The 14491-nt window shown below is 41.7% G+C and overlaps 2 protein-coding genes across 4 annotated transcripts in view; one reads left to right on the top strand and one right to left on the bottom strand.

Moving 5' to 3' along the window:
• Positions 1-2547, bottom strand: part of LOC143036966 (transmembrane channel-like protein 7) — a 115193-nt gene extending 112646 nt beyond the window's left edge. The window contains exon 1 of the mRNA XM_076205028.1: positions 2431-2547. The gene's annotated coding sequence lies outside the window, so the exon portion shown is untranslated. The remainder of the gene's footprint in view (positions 1-2430) is intronic.
• A 141-nt stretch (positions 2548-2688) lies between these two features.
• Positions 2689-13782, top strand: Cox11 (Cytochrome c oxidase copper chaperone COX11). Of its 3 annotated transcripts, none has more exons than XM_076205035.1 (5): positions 2689-3194; positions 6599-6754; positions 7174-7341; positions 7449-7596; positions 12929-13782. In XM_076205035.1, exons 1-4 carry the CDS (start codon positions 2826-2828, stop codon positions 7593-7595), a joined length of 840 nt encoding a protein of 279 aa, XP_076061150.1. In that variant the 5' UTR covers positions 2689-2825; the 3' UTR covers position 7596; positions 12929-13782. The 3 variants fall into 3 exon arrangements, with proteins under 3 accessions (XP_076061150.1, XP_076061152.1, XP_076061153.1); XM_076205037.1 differs by lacking the exon at positions 2689-3194 and adding an exon at positions 3351-3625; XM_076205038.1 differs by lacking the exon at positions 2689-3194 and adding an exon at positions 3563-3607.
• Positions 13783-14491: the final 709 nt, after the last annotated feature.

The raw sequence follows: 14491 nt of genomic DNA, 5'->3' as shown, positions 1-14491 counted from the left end.
CAGGAAGAGAAGCTCATGCAGATATAAGAGAATCACCACCTATTCTACTAAAAAGGTAAGGAGAAAGAAAGATCCAATGAAGAAGGATTCTTGATTATTTGAGTCTAATGGTACCGGTAATTCAGTCAGTCCATAGCCCATTTTTGCAGGAGACCTGCAGCCTCCAGGTAACTAGCAACAGCCTAACGGTGGGTGGGCCCCTAAGTCACTCAGGAAAGAAATATTGTGTTGTTGTCTAGTGACTGTTAGTGTGGGACATTGTAGAATTATACTCTGTCTTCTATGTGGTGCTTGTATCTAGGACAGTTTGAAGTTGTGGCCAGTCCTATGTTGCGTTGGTACTATTTTAATGCTAAATGCAAGCAAACCAGTGTGGTTTTTACTTCAAGTAGGATTTTTTTTATTTATATATATATTTTTTGTGGGATTGATGTTTCAGGAGTGTTAGTGGATATCTGAATTTGGTGATCTGTCTTGAAGTAAATTTGATGATCCAAGTATGAATGTGTTTTTGTTAGTACTACTCATAAATTGAGTGGATGGTTTCTCTAGTCCTTTACAACCAGGAAGCCAAAGCACTTGCTACCTACTGTATGTAGAAGACCCTAGTAGTGTCAAAGCTGGAGTATGTATGCCAGCTATGGTCTCCACACAAAGTCAAGGAGATACAAGAACTTGAACAGATCTAGAGGATATTCACAAGGAAGCTGGTCAGAGACTCCCTGAATTACTTGGAGAGGCTAATACTCCTCAAGCTCTTTTCACTGCAGAGACACAGACAGCACTATACAATGATTTACATCTACAAAGTCCTGGAGGGCACAGGACCAAACCTATTACAAAAAAGAAGGACATGGTATCAAAAGGATACACCACCCCAGATTTGGTAGGACCTGTGAAAGAAGGTCAATAAGCAGCTGCTCCTAGCAAGTGAAGACAATCCAGGCAGAAAGCTTCACCTCTGCTGGACCTTGACTTTTCAACTCTCTCCCAAGAGAGATAGAGGACCTAACAGAAGTCAGCACAGAAGCTTTCAAGAGGAGATTAATCAAATTCCTGGCCAACATCCCAGATGAGCCTCCAATCCCACATGGCCCAACCTCATGAGGGGCAGCAACAAACTCAATTGCAGTTCTGCTCCAATAACAATACATGAGTTCAAATCTAAATATGATAATTGGAAATCAAAGCTATAGATTAAGTTGGAACTGTACATGAATTTGAGTTTAGGTATGTTAGAAAATTAGAGAACAGGGGACAGGACCCAGTGATTGTTGCTACTTTCCTGTATACTACATACATACATACATATACCAAGGCTTTTTCCCCCTTACAAGGGGGGGTAGCCAAAAAGAAAAAGGCACAAAATCATTCCCACCCATTCCATCCCTGAATACACTCCACACCCCTCCCTCTTATCTTAGCACCTCCTAGATGACGGGTCATCCCTGCACCTTGTCCACTGCCCTGGGTCAGAAGCAGTGTCGCAAGACACAGCACATCCATAGCAAGGCCGCTTCATTAAATCGGCGATCCCCCCTCTCCGTCCCCCCACTGCACAAAATGAGAGGACGGGGAGAAATCCCTTCGTGCTGCGTCAAATTTTGCTCACACATACTACCTCACCCCCCATCCACTCACCCATTCCACCTCATGCAATCACAACATCATCCATATACAACCATTCTCCATTCACCCGTCTTCTGTCCTCTCCCGTCCTTCCTCAACAGACATTCCCCTCTTCCCCAAAGCCCCCTTCACCGCATCCATCCATCTCATCCTAGGACGTCCCCTCATGTTCACTCCCTCCACATCTGCTTTCCACACCTCTTTTACTAGTCTTTCTTTAGGTAAATACTAAATGTGAGGCTTGGGCAGAAATGTGGGAGTGGTGTGTCCCCCAGACAGACCGTCACCATGGTTACTGGTGTTGTCACTGTAACTTACATACAAGCAAGACCTACAAGATGATGTGGGGACCAGTTAAAATGTCAAATATGATCAAGAGTTGAGTCGCAAGGCCCTCCAGAGGACACTTTGACCCTTAACTCCACTTAACTTGAGGGAGATCAAGATCGACGACACAAGACTTGGGTAAAATAAATACTTGTAGACTGAAACTTTTTTTTAACATATCTTCCGCACTCCACTACTAGGCTACATCCCTTATAATGGGAAAAACCCTTTTTGTGGTTCTATTCCAGTATCACACAAAACTATTTTCGCTTCTGTCTGGATGTCACGAAAACATATTTTTCACTACTTTTTTTTTTCAAATATCTATTTTTTCTATGAAATGGTTACGTTCGGTTAAGTTAGGTTATAATAGGTTATTAACTATTAGACAACGTAAGTTTCATGTTAAATATCCATAGTTGCGTGATTCTAGAAATTTATCCTTTTTGTATATCGACAGAATTCACTACTTACATTTAACAACTGCGTACACCCATGCTAATAATTTGACATCTATGACGATCGCGAATGAATGAAATTATTGTTTTGCTTAGCCTCAGCAAATATCACGTTTGACATACATAACATATGATGTCGTATGATATATTTATATTGTTATACAATAGAACGTGATCCGTAAATATTGAGCATCTATAAGGACATCTGCATCTTATCAAATACTTGAGATTTAAATTAACCATATCTGCTATGAGAACCAATTTTTGTGGAACAAAATGAATGCTTGGTTTTGTAATCATCTGAAGTATCTGCAACAGTGTGCTTTCGATCAGAAGTAAATGCCGGGAGTTGATGGATAAGGCTTTCAAATTTGGCTTAATTAATGCGACAAATGTGAATAACACGAAAATATGACTGCACTGATTTGTACGTGTTTACATATGCGAGGAGTATTGCAGCAAAGTGTTCAATACCAAGTTAAATGTTGCTTACCATCTCAAAGTGCCGTGAGTAGGCTGTCCTTTTCTACATTGAAAACTGTGACTTTGACTGCTAAAACTTCTCGTTTATTTAAATTGAAAAGGATTACTCAAATTAACTCCGAAGTAACTGCCGGCCAAAATGTTTTTATCAAAAACTTTTTCCACTGGCGGACCAACAAGGGAGCTACAGATTACACAAGACAGAAGAGATCGACTCTATATTATGTAGCTGCAGTTGGCGTACTAGCTGCTGGCCTGAGTTATGCTGCTGTTCCACTTTACAGAATATTTTGTCAGGTAGTGTCTTGCAGGAAAAATGATTATGTATTTTGCATGACTTTTGGAATTTATGAAGTTTCATCTCACCCACTCGCACAGCAATTTGTATACTTTTTTGCATCTGTATCACAGCAACTCCAATAATTTTTCTTAGTAATGATTTTCCCACAAATTAATATTAAGTGGTGGTGAAAAAATAATTCCTGCAACCTTCCTGCCACCTGCTACCGAAGCTCCATTTCTGTTGTGAGCATGCAGTGGGTGAGCCATGAATCTGTTTATTTAGTAACTTACTTATCGTAGTAGATTTAGGTGACCTCACCACGGCCAGTCTGGGGACCCACCGCTTCCACAACTCTGCTCGCACTTCACATATTGAAGCTGATCAATGATGGAGTTTGATGCAGCTCCCCGTGAAGTCGGACCATGTGGTATGGGAGGCTCATCGGGTAATAATGTAAAAAACTGAAATATTCCTCCCTCACCCACTATTTTTTCATGAAAACCACTAACCTAACCTACCTACCTTACGTAACTTACCTACATACATATGATATACCAAGGCTTTTATCCCCTTACTAGGGAGGTAGCCAAAAAGGAAAAGGCATAAAATCATTCCCACCCATTCCATCCCTGAATACACTCCACACCCCTCCACCCTCCCTCCCATCTTAGCACCGTGTCCACTGCCCTGGGTCAGAAGCAGTGTCGCAAGACACAGCACATCCACAGCAAGGCCGCTTCATTAAATCGGCGACCCCCCCTCTCCGTCCCCCCATATAAAGGAGAGGACGGGGAGAAATCCCATCGGGCTGCGTCAAAATTTTGCTCACACACACTACCTCACCCCCCATCCCCCGTCCATTCCACCTCATGCATCACAACATCTTCCATATACAACCATTCTCCATTCACCCCTGTCTTCTGTCCTCTCCCGTCCTTCCTCAACAGACATTCCCCTCTTCCCCAAAGCCCCCTTCACCCCATCCATCCATCTCATCCTAGGACGTCCCCTCATGTTCACTCCCTCCACATCTGCCTTCCATACCTCCTTTACTAGTCTTTCTTCACTCATTCTTTCCATGTGTCCAAACCATCCTAATACTCTTTCATCAACCCTATCTCCCAACTCCCTTTCCACCCCTGTTCTCCTCCTCACCTCCTCATTTCTCACTCTATCTAGCCTAGTAACCCCCATCATACTTCTCAGACACCTCATCTCAAACACATTCAAGCTCCTTCTCTCTTCCTCTCTTATGTTCCATGTTTCTGCTCCATACAGTGCTGTTGTCACAATCACTCCTTCATACAGTCTCCTCTTAGCATCCATTCCCAAATGTCTATTCCTCATTACACTTTTTAATCCACCAAGGCATTTACTCGCTTCTCTCAATCTACATTCTACCTCCACCTTTACTCCACCTTTTCCTGCCACATTTGCACCCAAGTATCTAAAACTATCCACTTCCTCCAGTTCTCCCTTAATACTCACTTCCAGTGTACTGCCACTTTCACCCCTTGTACATCTCATCACCTTACTTTTACCCGCATTTATCTTCAGCTTTTTTCTATCACACACTCTCCCAAACTCTGTCACCAATCTTCCTCAATCCCTCCTCCGATCCTGCTACAAGCTTGGTGTCGTCCGCAAACAACAGCTGGCTCACCTCCCACTTTTCTTCATTTTCTTTAACCATCTCCAATCCCTGACCCACTACCCTTTTATTTACCTCTCGCACTACCCCATCCATGTATAAGTTGAACAGCCAGGGTGACATAACGCATCCTTGACGAAGTCCCACCTTTACCTCAAACCACTCACTCTCTCCATTTCTAATCCTGACACAAGCTCTACTACTCTCATAAAAACTCTTGACAGCTCCTAGCTTTCCTCCTATCCCGTATATCCGTAAAACCTCCCCGAGTGCCTTTCTGTCTACCCTGTCTTAAGCCTTTTCCAGATCCATAAAAGCCCAAAAAACATCCTTCCCGTTTCCCTATAGCTTTCTTACATATCTGTCTTACCACAAAAATCTGATCTACACAACCTCTACCCGTCCTAAATCCACACTGTTCCTCACCAATTACTCCCTCTGTTCCTCTCCTAATCCTCTCAATCAATATCCTCCCATAAGCCTTCCCAACTACATTTAACAAGTTAATCTCTCTGAAACTACTACATTCACACTTGTCCCCGTTTCCCTTGTAAAGTGGAACTATACAAGCACTCCTCCAGTCCCCCGGCATAAAAACTCTTGACAGCTCCAAGAAGCTTTCCTCCTATCCTGTATATCCGCATAACCTCCCACAGTGCCTTTCTGTCTACCCTGTCGTAAGCCTTTTCCAGATCCATAAAGGCCCAAAAAACATCCTCTCCCTTTCCTATAGCTTTCTCACATATCTGTCTTACCACAAAAATCTGATCTACACAACCTCTACCCATCCTAAATCCACACTGTTCCTCACCAATTACTCCCTCTGTTCCTCTCCTAATCCTCTCAATCAAGATCCTCCCATAAGCCTTCCCAACTACACCTAACAAGCTAATCCCTCTGAAACTACTACATTCACACTCGTCCCCCTTTCCCTTGTAAAGTGGAACTATACAAGCATTCCTCCAGTCCTCTGGCACCCTACCTATCTAACCTAAAAGGAATAGTTCCCAGATATATAAATGGCCCACCGCATACTTGCAAAAGAAATGGTGCTTCGGCAGCTAACAGTAGGAATTTGCAGGAATGATGTATCATAATACATGTGCTATGAATTATAAGATTACAGGTGTATTACTCATTCTCTTTCACTTTAAATGATTATAAGAAAATGCAATCAAGCCTTTTCACAGAATACAGGGATCACTCAGCTACAACTTCAAAATAAATATAATCAAGATACCGATGCCGGCATCCTTGTATACCCACTCACACTTCATTATGATTAATTTGTGGGAAAAATGTTACTAAGAAATCTTGTTGGAGTTGTTATAATATAGATGCTCAAAATGTACAAACTGCTGTGTGAATGGGTAAGACAAATTTTCAAATGCCATATTCTGAGAAAAAAAAAATCCACAAGGAGCTAAGACAAGGAGGAGGAAAGAATGGTGGATAGGAATGGGTGTGCCTTTTGAGTTGACTACCTGTCTAAGGGAGAAAAATATGTCTATATGAATAAATATATATATAGTCATTGTTTTTCAATGACTTTACAAATATATTCCTAATAAGCATGGTGAAATAAGTTGCATATAACAATAGAATATAAAATAACATAGTAACATTGAAACCAGCTGATAATTATAAAGCAAAAATAGGTATTGATGGGTACTGACTGATCTCTTCAGTACTGAACCTACATCAACAATGAAGGATGACTATGAACAAAATGTTAGTTGGAAATTAATTGATTCTTTATTCTTATAGGCTTACAGTTATGGAGGAACAACAGCAGTAGGTCATGATGCAGAAAAGGTGGAAAACATGAAAACTGTGAAAGACCGTGAAATAAAAATTAGATTTAATGCTGACACAGCTGCATCAATGACATGGAATTTTCGTCCACAACAAAGTGAAATAAAGGTGAAAACATGTGTTTTTAAATTTTTGGATGATTTCATGATTTAGAATAAGTAGATACACAAGAAAATGAAAAAAAGGTGAAAACAAGTGGTTTTAATTAAATTTTTGGATAATTTCATGATTTAGAATAGATTTATTTTCAACCCTGAAATGGGAGGGAGTTTCATTTAAGTGAATAAGCATTTGGCAGGTGTCATAAGATTTGTGGATGTCCAGTTACCATTATTCAGAAACAATTGCCACAGTTGAAGAGTTAACCAAGATAAGCACCTTAAGCATCTGAAGATTATCTGGCAATAATCATAAAATCTTTACAAGTCTCTCCATCAGCCAGAAATGATGTATGTGTAAATACTTGGAAGAGTTTGTAGTTGTGTGACCAAATTTTAATATTTCTTTCTTATTTTTTCTTATGTCAGGTTTTACCTGGAGAAACAGCACTTGCCTTCTACACTGCCAAAAACCCTACTAACCACCCAGTCATAGGCATTTCTACATATAATGTTGTTCCTTTTGATGCAGGGCTGTATTTCAATAAGATCCAGTGTTTTTGCTTTGAAGAGCAAATACTAAATCCACATGAGGAGGTAATAAGGAATTGGAATGATGACGTGAACTGTATTTTTGTAAATATTGAAAGGTTCAGACTTGTATAAACTGCCTAATGATTATTCTTGTTTCTTCCATGTGGCAGGTTCATATGCCAGTGTTTTTTTACATAGACCCAGAGTTTGTAGATGATCCCAAGATGGAAGGTGTCCATACAATCACACTTTCATACACTTTTTTCGAAGCTCGAGAAGGACTGCAGTTACCATTACCAAATTTTGCACGTCAGTAGGGTAGGTGTATACGCCTATATTTATCTGTGTTGGGAGATCTTCTATAGTGCAGGTTTAATTGAAACTGTTGACAAGTAATGCATTATCAAGTTTCATATGTATATTCTTAATGTTTATCAACTTCCAACCACCAACACACAGCTTCAGAGCATCAGTTGTCAAATTGGCAGTCACCAGTCAGCATACCATGTAACCTCTCATTATCTTCTACAATGTTATATCAGATGTCACCACAGCAATCACCTGTTGTGCACCACTTAACTTCTCCTAATATCATTGAATAATATAAAGATATAATTGTATGTCATTTATGATAATGTGACCTCCTCAGCAGTTACTGTTGGATATTTATTACCATGTCAGTTGTACATACATACATACATATACCAAAGGCTTTTTCCCCCTTACATGGGGGGTAGCCGAAAAGAAAAAGGCATAGAAATCACTCCCACCTATTTCATTTCCCATATATTCCACTCCCCTCCACCCTCCTCCCTCCCTCCTATCTTGGCACCTCCTGGATGATGGGTCACCCCTGTATCCTGTCCACTGCCCTGGGTCAGAAGCAGTGTCACAAGACACAGCACATCCACCGCAAGGCCGCTTCATAAATTCGGCGACCCCCTCTCTCCGTCCCCTCATGCAGGAAAGGAGAAGACGGGGAGAAATCCCTTCGGGCTGCGTCAAATTTTTCCTCATACATACTTCCTCACCCCCCATCCCCCACCCACTCCCCCTCATGCATCACAGCCTCATCTATACACAACTCTTCTCCATTCACCTCTATCTTCTGTCCTCTCCTGTCCTTCCTCTACAGACATTCCTCTCTTTTGTAAAGCCCCTTTCACCCCATCCATCCATCTCATCCTAGGACGCCCCCTCATATTCACTCCTTCCACCTCCGCCTTCCACACTTCTTTTACTAATCTTTCTTCACTCATTCTTTCCATGTGTCCAAACCATCCTAATACTCTTTCATCAACCCTATCTCCCAGCTCCCTTTCCACCCATGTTCTCCTCCTCACCTCCTCATTTCTCACTCTATCCAGCCTAGTAACCCCTATCATACTTCTCAGACATTTCATCTCAAACACATTCAAACTCCTTCTCTCTTCCTCTCTCATGTTCCATGTTTCTGCCCCATACATTGCTGTTGGCACAATCACTCCTTCATATAACCTCCTCTTAGCATCCATTCCCAGATGTGTATTTCTCATTACACTTTTTAATCCACCAAGGCATTTACTCGCTTCTCTCAATCTACATTCTACCTCCACCCCTACTCCTCCCTTTCCTGTCACATTCGCACCCAAGTATCTGAAACTATCCACTTCCTCCAGTTTCTCACCCTTAATGCTCACTTCCAGCCGACTGTCACTCTCTCCCCTTGTACATCTCATCACCTTACTTTTGCCCACATTTATCTTCATCTACCTTCTTTCACACACCTTCTCAAACTCTGTCACTAACTTCCTCAATCCCTCCTCTGATCCTGCTACAAGCACAGTGTCGTCAGCAAACAACAGCTGGCTCACCTCCCACTTTTCTCCATTTTCTTTAATCATCTCCAAGGTAGAATGTAGATTAAGAGAAGCGAGTAAATGCCTTGGTGGATTAAAGAGTGTAATGAGGAATAGACATTTGGGAGTGGATGCCAAGAGGAGACTGTATGAATGAGTGATTGTGCCAACAGCACTGTATGGGGCAGAAACATGGAACATAAGAGAAGAATAGAGAAGGAGTTTGAATGTGTTTGAGATGAGGTGTCTGAGAAGTATGATGGGGGTTACTAGGCTAGATAGAGTGAGAAATGAGGAGGAGAACAGGGGTGGGAAAGGAGCTGGGAGATAGGGTTGATGAAAAAATATTAGGATGGTTTGGACACATGGAAAGAATGAGTGAAGAAAGACTAGTAAAAGAGGTGTGGAAGGCAGATGTGGAGGGAGTGAACATGAGGGGACGTCCTAGGATGAGGTGGATGGATGGGGTGAAGGGGGCTTTGGGGAAGAGGGGAATGTCTGTTGAGGAAGGACGGGAGAGGACAGAAGACAGGGGTGAATGGAGAATGGTTGTATATGGATGATGTTGTGATAGCATGAGGTGGAATGGGCGGGTGGATGGGGGGTGAGGTAGTATGTGTGAGCAAAATTTGATGCAGCCCGAAGGGATTTCTCCCCGTCCTCTCATTTTATGCAATGGGGGGACGGAGAGAGGGGGTCGCCGATTTAATGAAGCGGCCTTGCTGTGGATGTGCTGTGTCTTGCGACACTGCTTCTGACCCAGGGCAGTGGCCAAGGTGCAGGGATGACCTGTCATTCAGGAGGTGCTAAGATAAGAGGGAGGGTGGAGGGGTGTGGAGTGTTTTCAGGGATGGAATGGGTGGGAGTGATTTTATGCCTTTTTCTTTTTGGCTACCTCCCTAGTAAGGGGGAAAAAGCCTTGGTATATGTATGTATGTATGTATGTATCTCCAACCCCTGACCCACTACCCTTGCATTCATCTCTCACACCACCCCATCCATGTAAAGATTGAACAACTAGGGCGACATAACACACCCCTGACGAAGTCCCACCTTTAACTCAAACATTCACTCTCTCCATTTCTAATCCTAATGCAAGCTCTACTACTCTCATAAAAACTCTTGACTGCTCTTAACAGCTTTCCTCCTATCCCATATATCAGCAGTACCTCCCACAGTGCCTTCCTGTCTACATTGTCGTAAGCCTTTTCCTATAGCTTTCTCACATATCTGTCTTACCACAAAAATCTGATCTACACATCCCCTACTTGTCCTAAAACCACACTGTTCCTCACCAATTACTCCCTCTGTTCCTCTCCTAATCCTCTCAATCAAGACCCTCCCATAAGCCTTCCCAACTACACTCAACAAGCTGATCCCTCTGTAACAACTACACAATTGTCCCCCTTTCCTTTGTAAAGCGGAACTACACAGCACTCCTCCAGTCTTCTGGCACTCTACCTTCTCTTAAACAAACATTAAATAAACCTCACCAGCCAGTCCACCATAACTGTACCTCCTTTCTTCAGACATTCTGCATGGCATCCATCCAACCCAGGTGCCTTACCTGCTCTTATCATCTTAACAGCTGCTTTCACTTCATACTTCCTTATTTCTCCTCCATTTTCCTCACTCATCACTCATTTTCTTAGCGCTTCCCACTGCAACTACCTTTCCCTCCCTATCCTCCTTCACATTTAGCAACTCCCTAAAATACTCTGCCCGCCTTCCTCTCACTGCCTTCTCTTCCATTATCATCTCTCCATCTGCACCTTTTACCTTTTCTTCTCTACTTGATTCACCTCCTCTTCCTCTTTTAACTTCCTTCCAAAACATCTTTTTATTACTTTCAAAATTTTCTGTCATACTCTTTCCCCATTTCACATCTGCTTTCCTCTTTGCTTCCTTTATCTTATGCTTAACTTCCTTTCTCTTTACTTTGTACCTCTCATATGATTCCCTCATCCTAATTTGTAGCCAATCTATGAATGCCTGCTTCTTCTCTTCTACACCCTTCTTTGCTTCCTCATCCCACCACTCACTACCCTTCTTTCTATTTCCTCCCGCCCTCCTTGTTCCACACACAATCTTTGCACACCTTATGACTCCCTCCTTGAACCATCCCCATTCCTCCTCCACTCCTGGTTCTACTCTATCCTTTACTCTCTCCCACTCCTCTCTCAACTTCTTCTTATACTCATTCTCCTTGTAAAATTATATTTTAATTTGACACCTGATAAACGGGACAAGTCTCAAAATGTCATGTAATATACTGCACTCCACACATTCATCCTGTTTCCTTCATTCATGATAAACCTTAGAGAACTCAAAATTGATCTGTGACATTGCTCACCCCATACAAATAAGAATCAAAGAAACACACATACATACAACCAAGGGCTTTTTCCACCTTACAAGGGAGGTAGCCAAAGTCAAAAGGCATAAATCCACTATCATCCATTTCATCCCTACATACTCCACTCCCATTAACCACCCCTTCCTCCTTCTTTTCTTGGCTCCCCTTGAATGACTGGTCATCCCTGCATCTCGCCCACTGCCGAGTCAGAAGCAATGCAGCAAGGCATCTCACATTCACAGCAAGGCTGCTTCATTTAATCAACAACCCGCTTCTCCATCCGTTTATGCAGAAAAAGAGAAGACCGGGAGAAATCCCTTCAGGCTGTGTCAAAATATCATTTACTCATACTCCCTACCCACCCACTCCCTTCCATGCATCACAGCATCATCCATACACAACCATTCTCCACTCACTCCAATCTTCTGTCTTCTCCCTTCCTTCCTCAACAGACATCCCTATCTTTCCCAACGCCCCTTTCACTCCATCCATCCATCTCATCTTAGGTCGCCCCCTCATGTTCACTCCTTCCACCTCTGACTTCCACACTTCTTTTACTAATCTTTCTTCACTCATTCTTTCCATGTGTCCAAACCATTCCAATACTCTTTCGTCAACCCTATCTCCCAACTCCTTTTCCACCCCTCCTCTCCTCCTCACCCCCTCATTTCTCACTATCCAGCCCAGTAACTCCGACCATACTTCTTGGACATTTCATCTCAAACACACTTAAACTCTTTCTTCCTTATGTTCCATGTTTCTGCACCATACAGTGCTGGTAGCAAATATCACCCCTTCATACAATCTCCTCTTAGCATCCATTCCCAAATGTCTGTTTCTCATTACATTTTTTAATCCCCCAAAGCATTTACTTGCTTCTCTCAGTCTACCTCCACTCCTCCCTTTCCTGCCAAAATTAGCCCCAAATATCTTAAGCTGTCCACTTCCCCCAGCCTCTCTCTCTTAATACTCATTTCCAATTTACTGCCATCCTCTCCCCTTGTACATCTCATCACCTTACATTTACCCACATTTATCTTCAACTTCCTTCTTTCGCACACCTTCCCAAACTCCATCACTAACTTCCTTAATCCCTCCTCTGATCCTGCTACAAGTACAGTGTTGTCAGTAAACAACAACTGGCATATCTCCCATTTTCTCCATTTTCTAAAACCATCTCCAATCCCCAGCCCATTCCCCTTGCATTTATTTCTCACACCACCATATCCATGTATACATTGAACAGCCATGGTGACATGAAACACCCATGGCAAAGTCCCACCTTTACCCTGTCATAAGCCTTTTCAAAATCCATACATACATAAACCAAATGCTTTTTCCCCTTTGCAAAGGAGGTAGCCAAAAAACAAAGGCATAGAATCCACTCCCTCCCATTCCATCCCCATATACTCCATTCCCATTGTACTGATTTGTGCTTCTCAATACTTTCTTGCAGATTTGGATCCTTGCTTCAGCTACAGATTTTATCCTAAAGAAAATCTAACCAATGGTGGTGGTCATTATTTAAGTGAAATTTTCAACTTGGGACATGTGTAATTGTTCATACAGCCTAGACCAGCAATTCTTAAAAAGTGTGCAGTCATGAGTAATTAATGGAGCATTGCAAAGTGAGAGGGGAAAAAGTTGTTTGTCAAAATTTGTATGGAAGTGAAAAATAGACCAGAAATATATTTCAGAGTTTTGCCATTGATCATTGGACAAGTTATTTATTCTAATATTTTGATGGAAGGAGTAGGGGTGCAAGGCTTACTACTACTACAGGTAGGGAGGAGTAATATGGTTGATAAAAATTGCTGATCTAGACATTAAAGATTTACCTTAGAATCATTGTGTGACCACAATCACTATTGATAGATGTAAAACATTTGTAATGTGAATGCTTACATATACCAGGAGGTGCCTAGTTGCAGCTTGGGATATTACATTTTTCCCATAGTTATGGGTAACTAAAACAAGTAGCAGTCATCTGTAGCCATTGGAGATCAGTTCCATGTGTATATAGGTATGAAACAAGTATGAAGTCCAAAACCTCACAGTGGCACAAATTTGATGTATTAATGCTGCATTGCCTCTGATCCAGGGTAGTGGGTGAGATGTAGAGATGACCCATCATCCAGGGGGAGCCAAGAAAAGAGGGAGGAAGGGGTGGTCAATGGGAGTGGAGTATGTGGGGATGAAATGGATGGGAGTGGATTTATGCCTTTTGACTTTGGCTACCTCCCTTGCAAGGGGGAAGAAGCACTTGGTGTATGTATATATGTATATCTGTAAAATAAAAAGTTTTATATATTTTGTTTTCAGAATTACCTAAGCATGCAATGTCATTACATAATGACAACAAACTCAAATGTAAGCACTATAGAGATATTTTGAGCATCCCATATAATGGCAGAATTATAATACATAGGATAATGAGAAGCAGAAGAAATGATAGGAGAGGAACAATAGTTTTATAAGGGAAAGGATTGTACAGATCAGATATTCACTGTTAAGACAGATCAGTGAAACTTGTGAGAAAAAGAAACAATTGTAAACAGTACTGATGAAAAATATATTTGCAAATTTGTAAATCTAAACTAAAACCACAGTCTATATCCTTGATTTTCAATTACCTTATTAAATTTTAATTCATGTATTGTATGAACTTGGGCTATATCAACTTCTAAGTTATCCCAAGCAGTTATGCATCTGTATGGAAAACTGTATTTCTTCACATCCTTTTAGACATGTGGTCTTTCTTAACTGTACCCATGACCTCATAAAGCCCTCCCATCTTTAATCAAGAGATTTCTTCTGTCTGCAATTTATCCCCTTTAGTGGCCTGAATACTGTAATCATATAATTTCTTTCTCTTCGGTCTTTCAAAGTGGGTAGACCTAATGCTTCTAGTCTTTCCCCATATGGTTTGTTGTATATGCCAGGCTGGGGACCAGTTTGGTTGCTGCCCTTTGTATTCTCTCAATCTTGCTTATATCCATCACTGTGTGAAGACCATATT

The sequence above is a fragment of the Oratosquilla oratoria genome, chromosome 21 (assembly GCF_046742065.1).
Source record: "Oratosquilla oratoria isolate Oo_2021 chromosome 21, ASM4674206v1, whole genome shotgun sequence".
Classification (NCBI taxonomy): Eukaryota; Metazoa; Arthropoda; class Malacostraca; order Stomatopoda; family Squillidae; genus Oratosquilla; species Oratosquilla oratoria.
This window is presented reverse-complemented; position numbering and strand designations above follow the sequence as displayed.

Bases quoted from the DNA above. Each gene is read 5' to 3' on its own strand.
- Cox11 (XM_076205035.1), top strand. From the start codon at position 2,826: ATGACTGCACTGATTTGTACGTGTTTACATATGCGAGGAGTATTGCAG. The intron at 6,755-7,173 runs GTGAAAACATGT...TTCTTATGTCAG, and splicing joins CACAACAAAGTGAAATAAAG to GTTTTACCTGGAGAAACAGC. The intron at 7,342-7,448 runs GTAATAAGGAAT...TCCATGTGGCAG, and splicing joins TACTAAATCCACATGAGGAG to GTTCATATGCCAGTGTTTTT.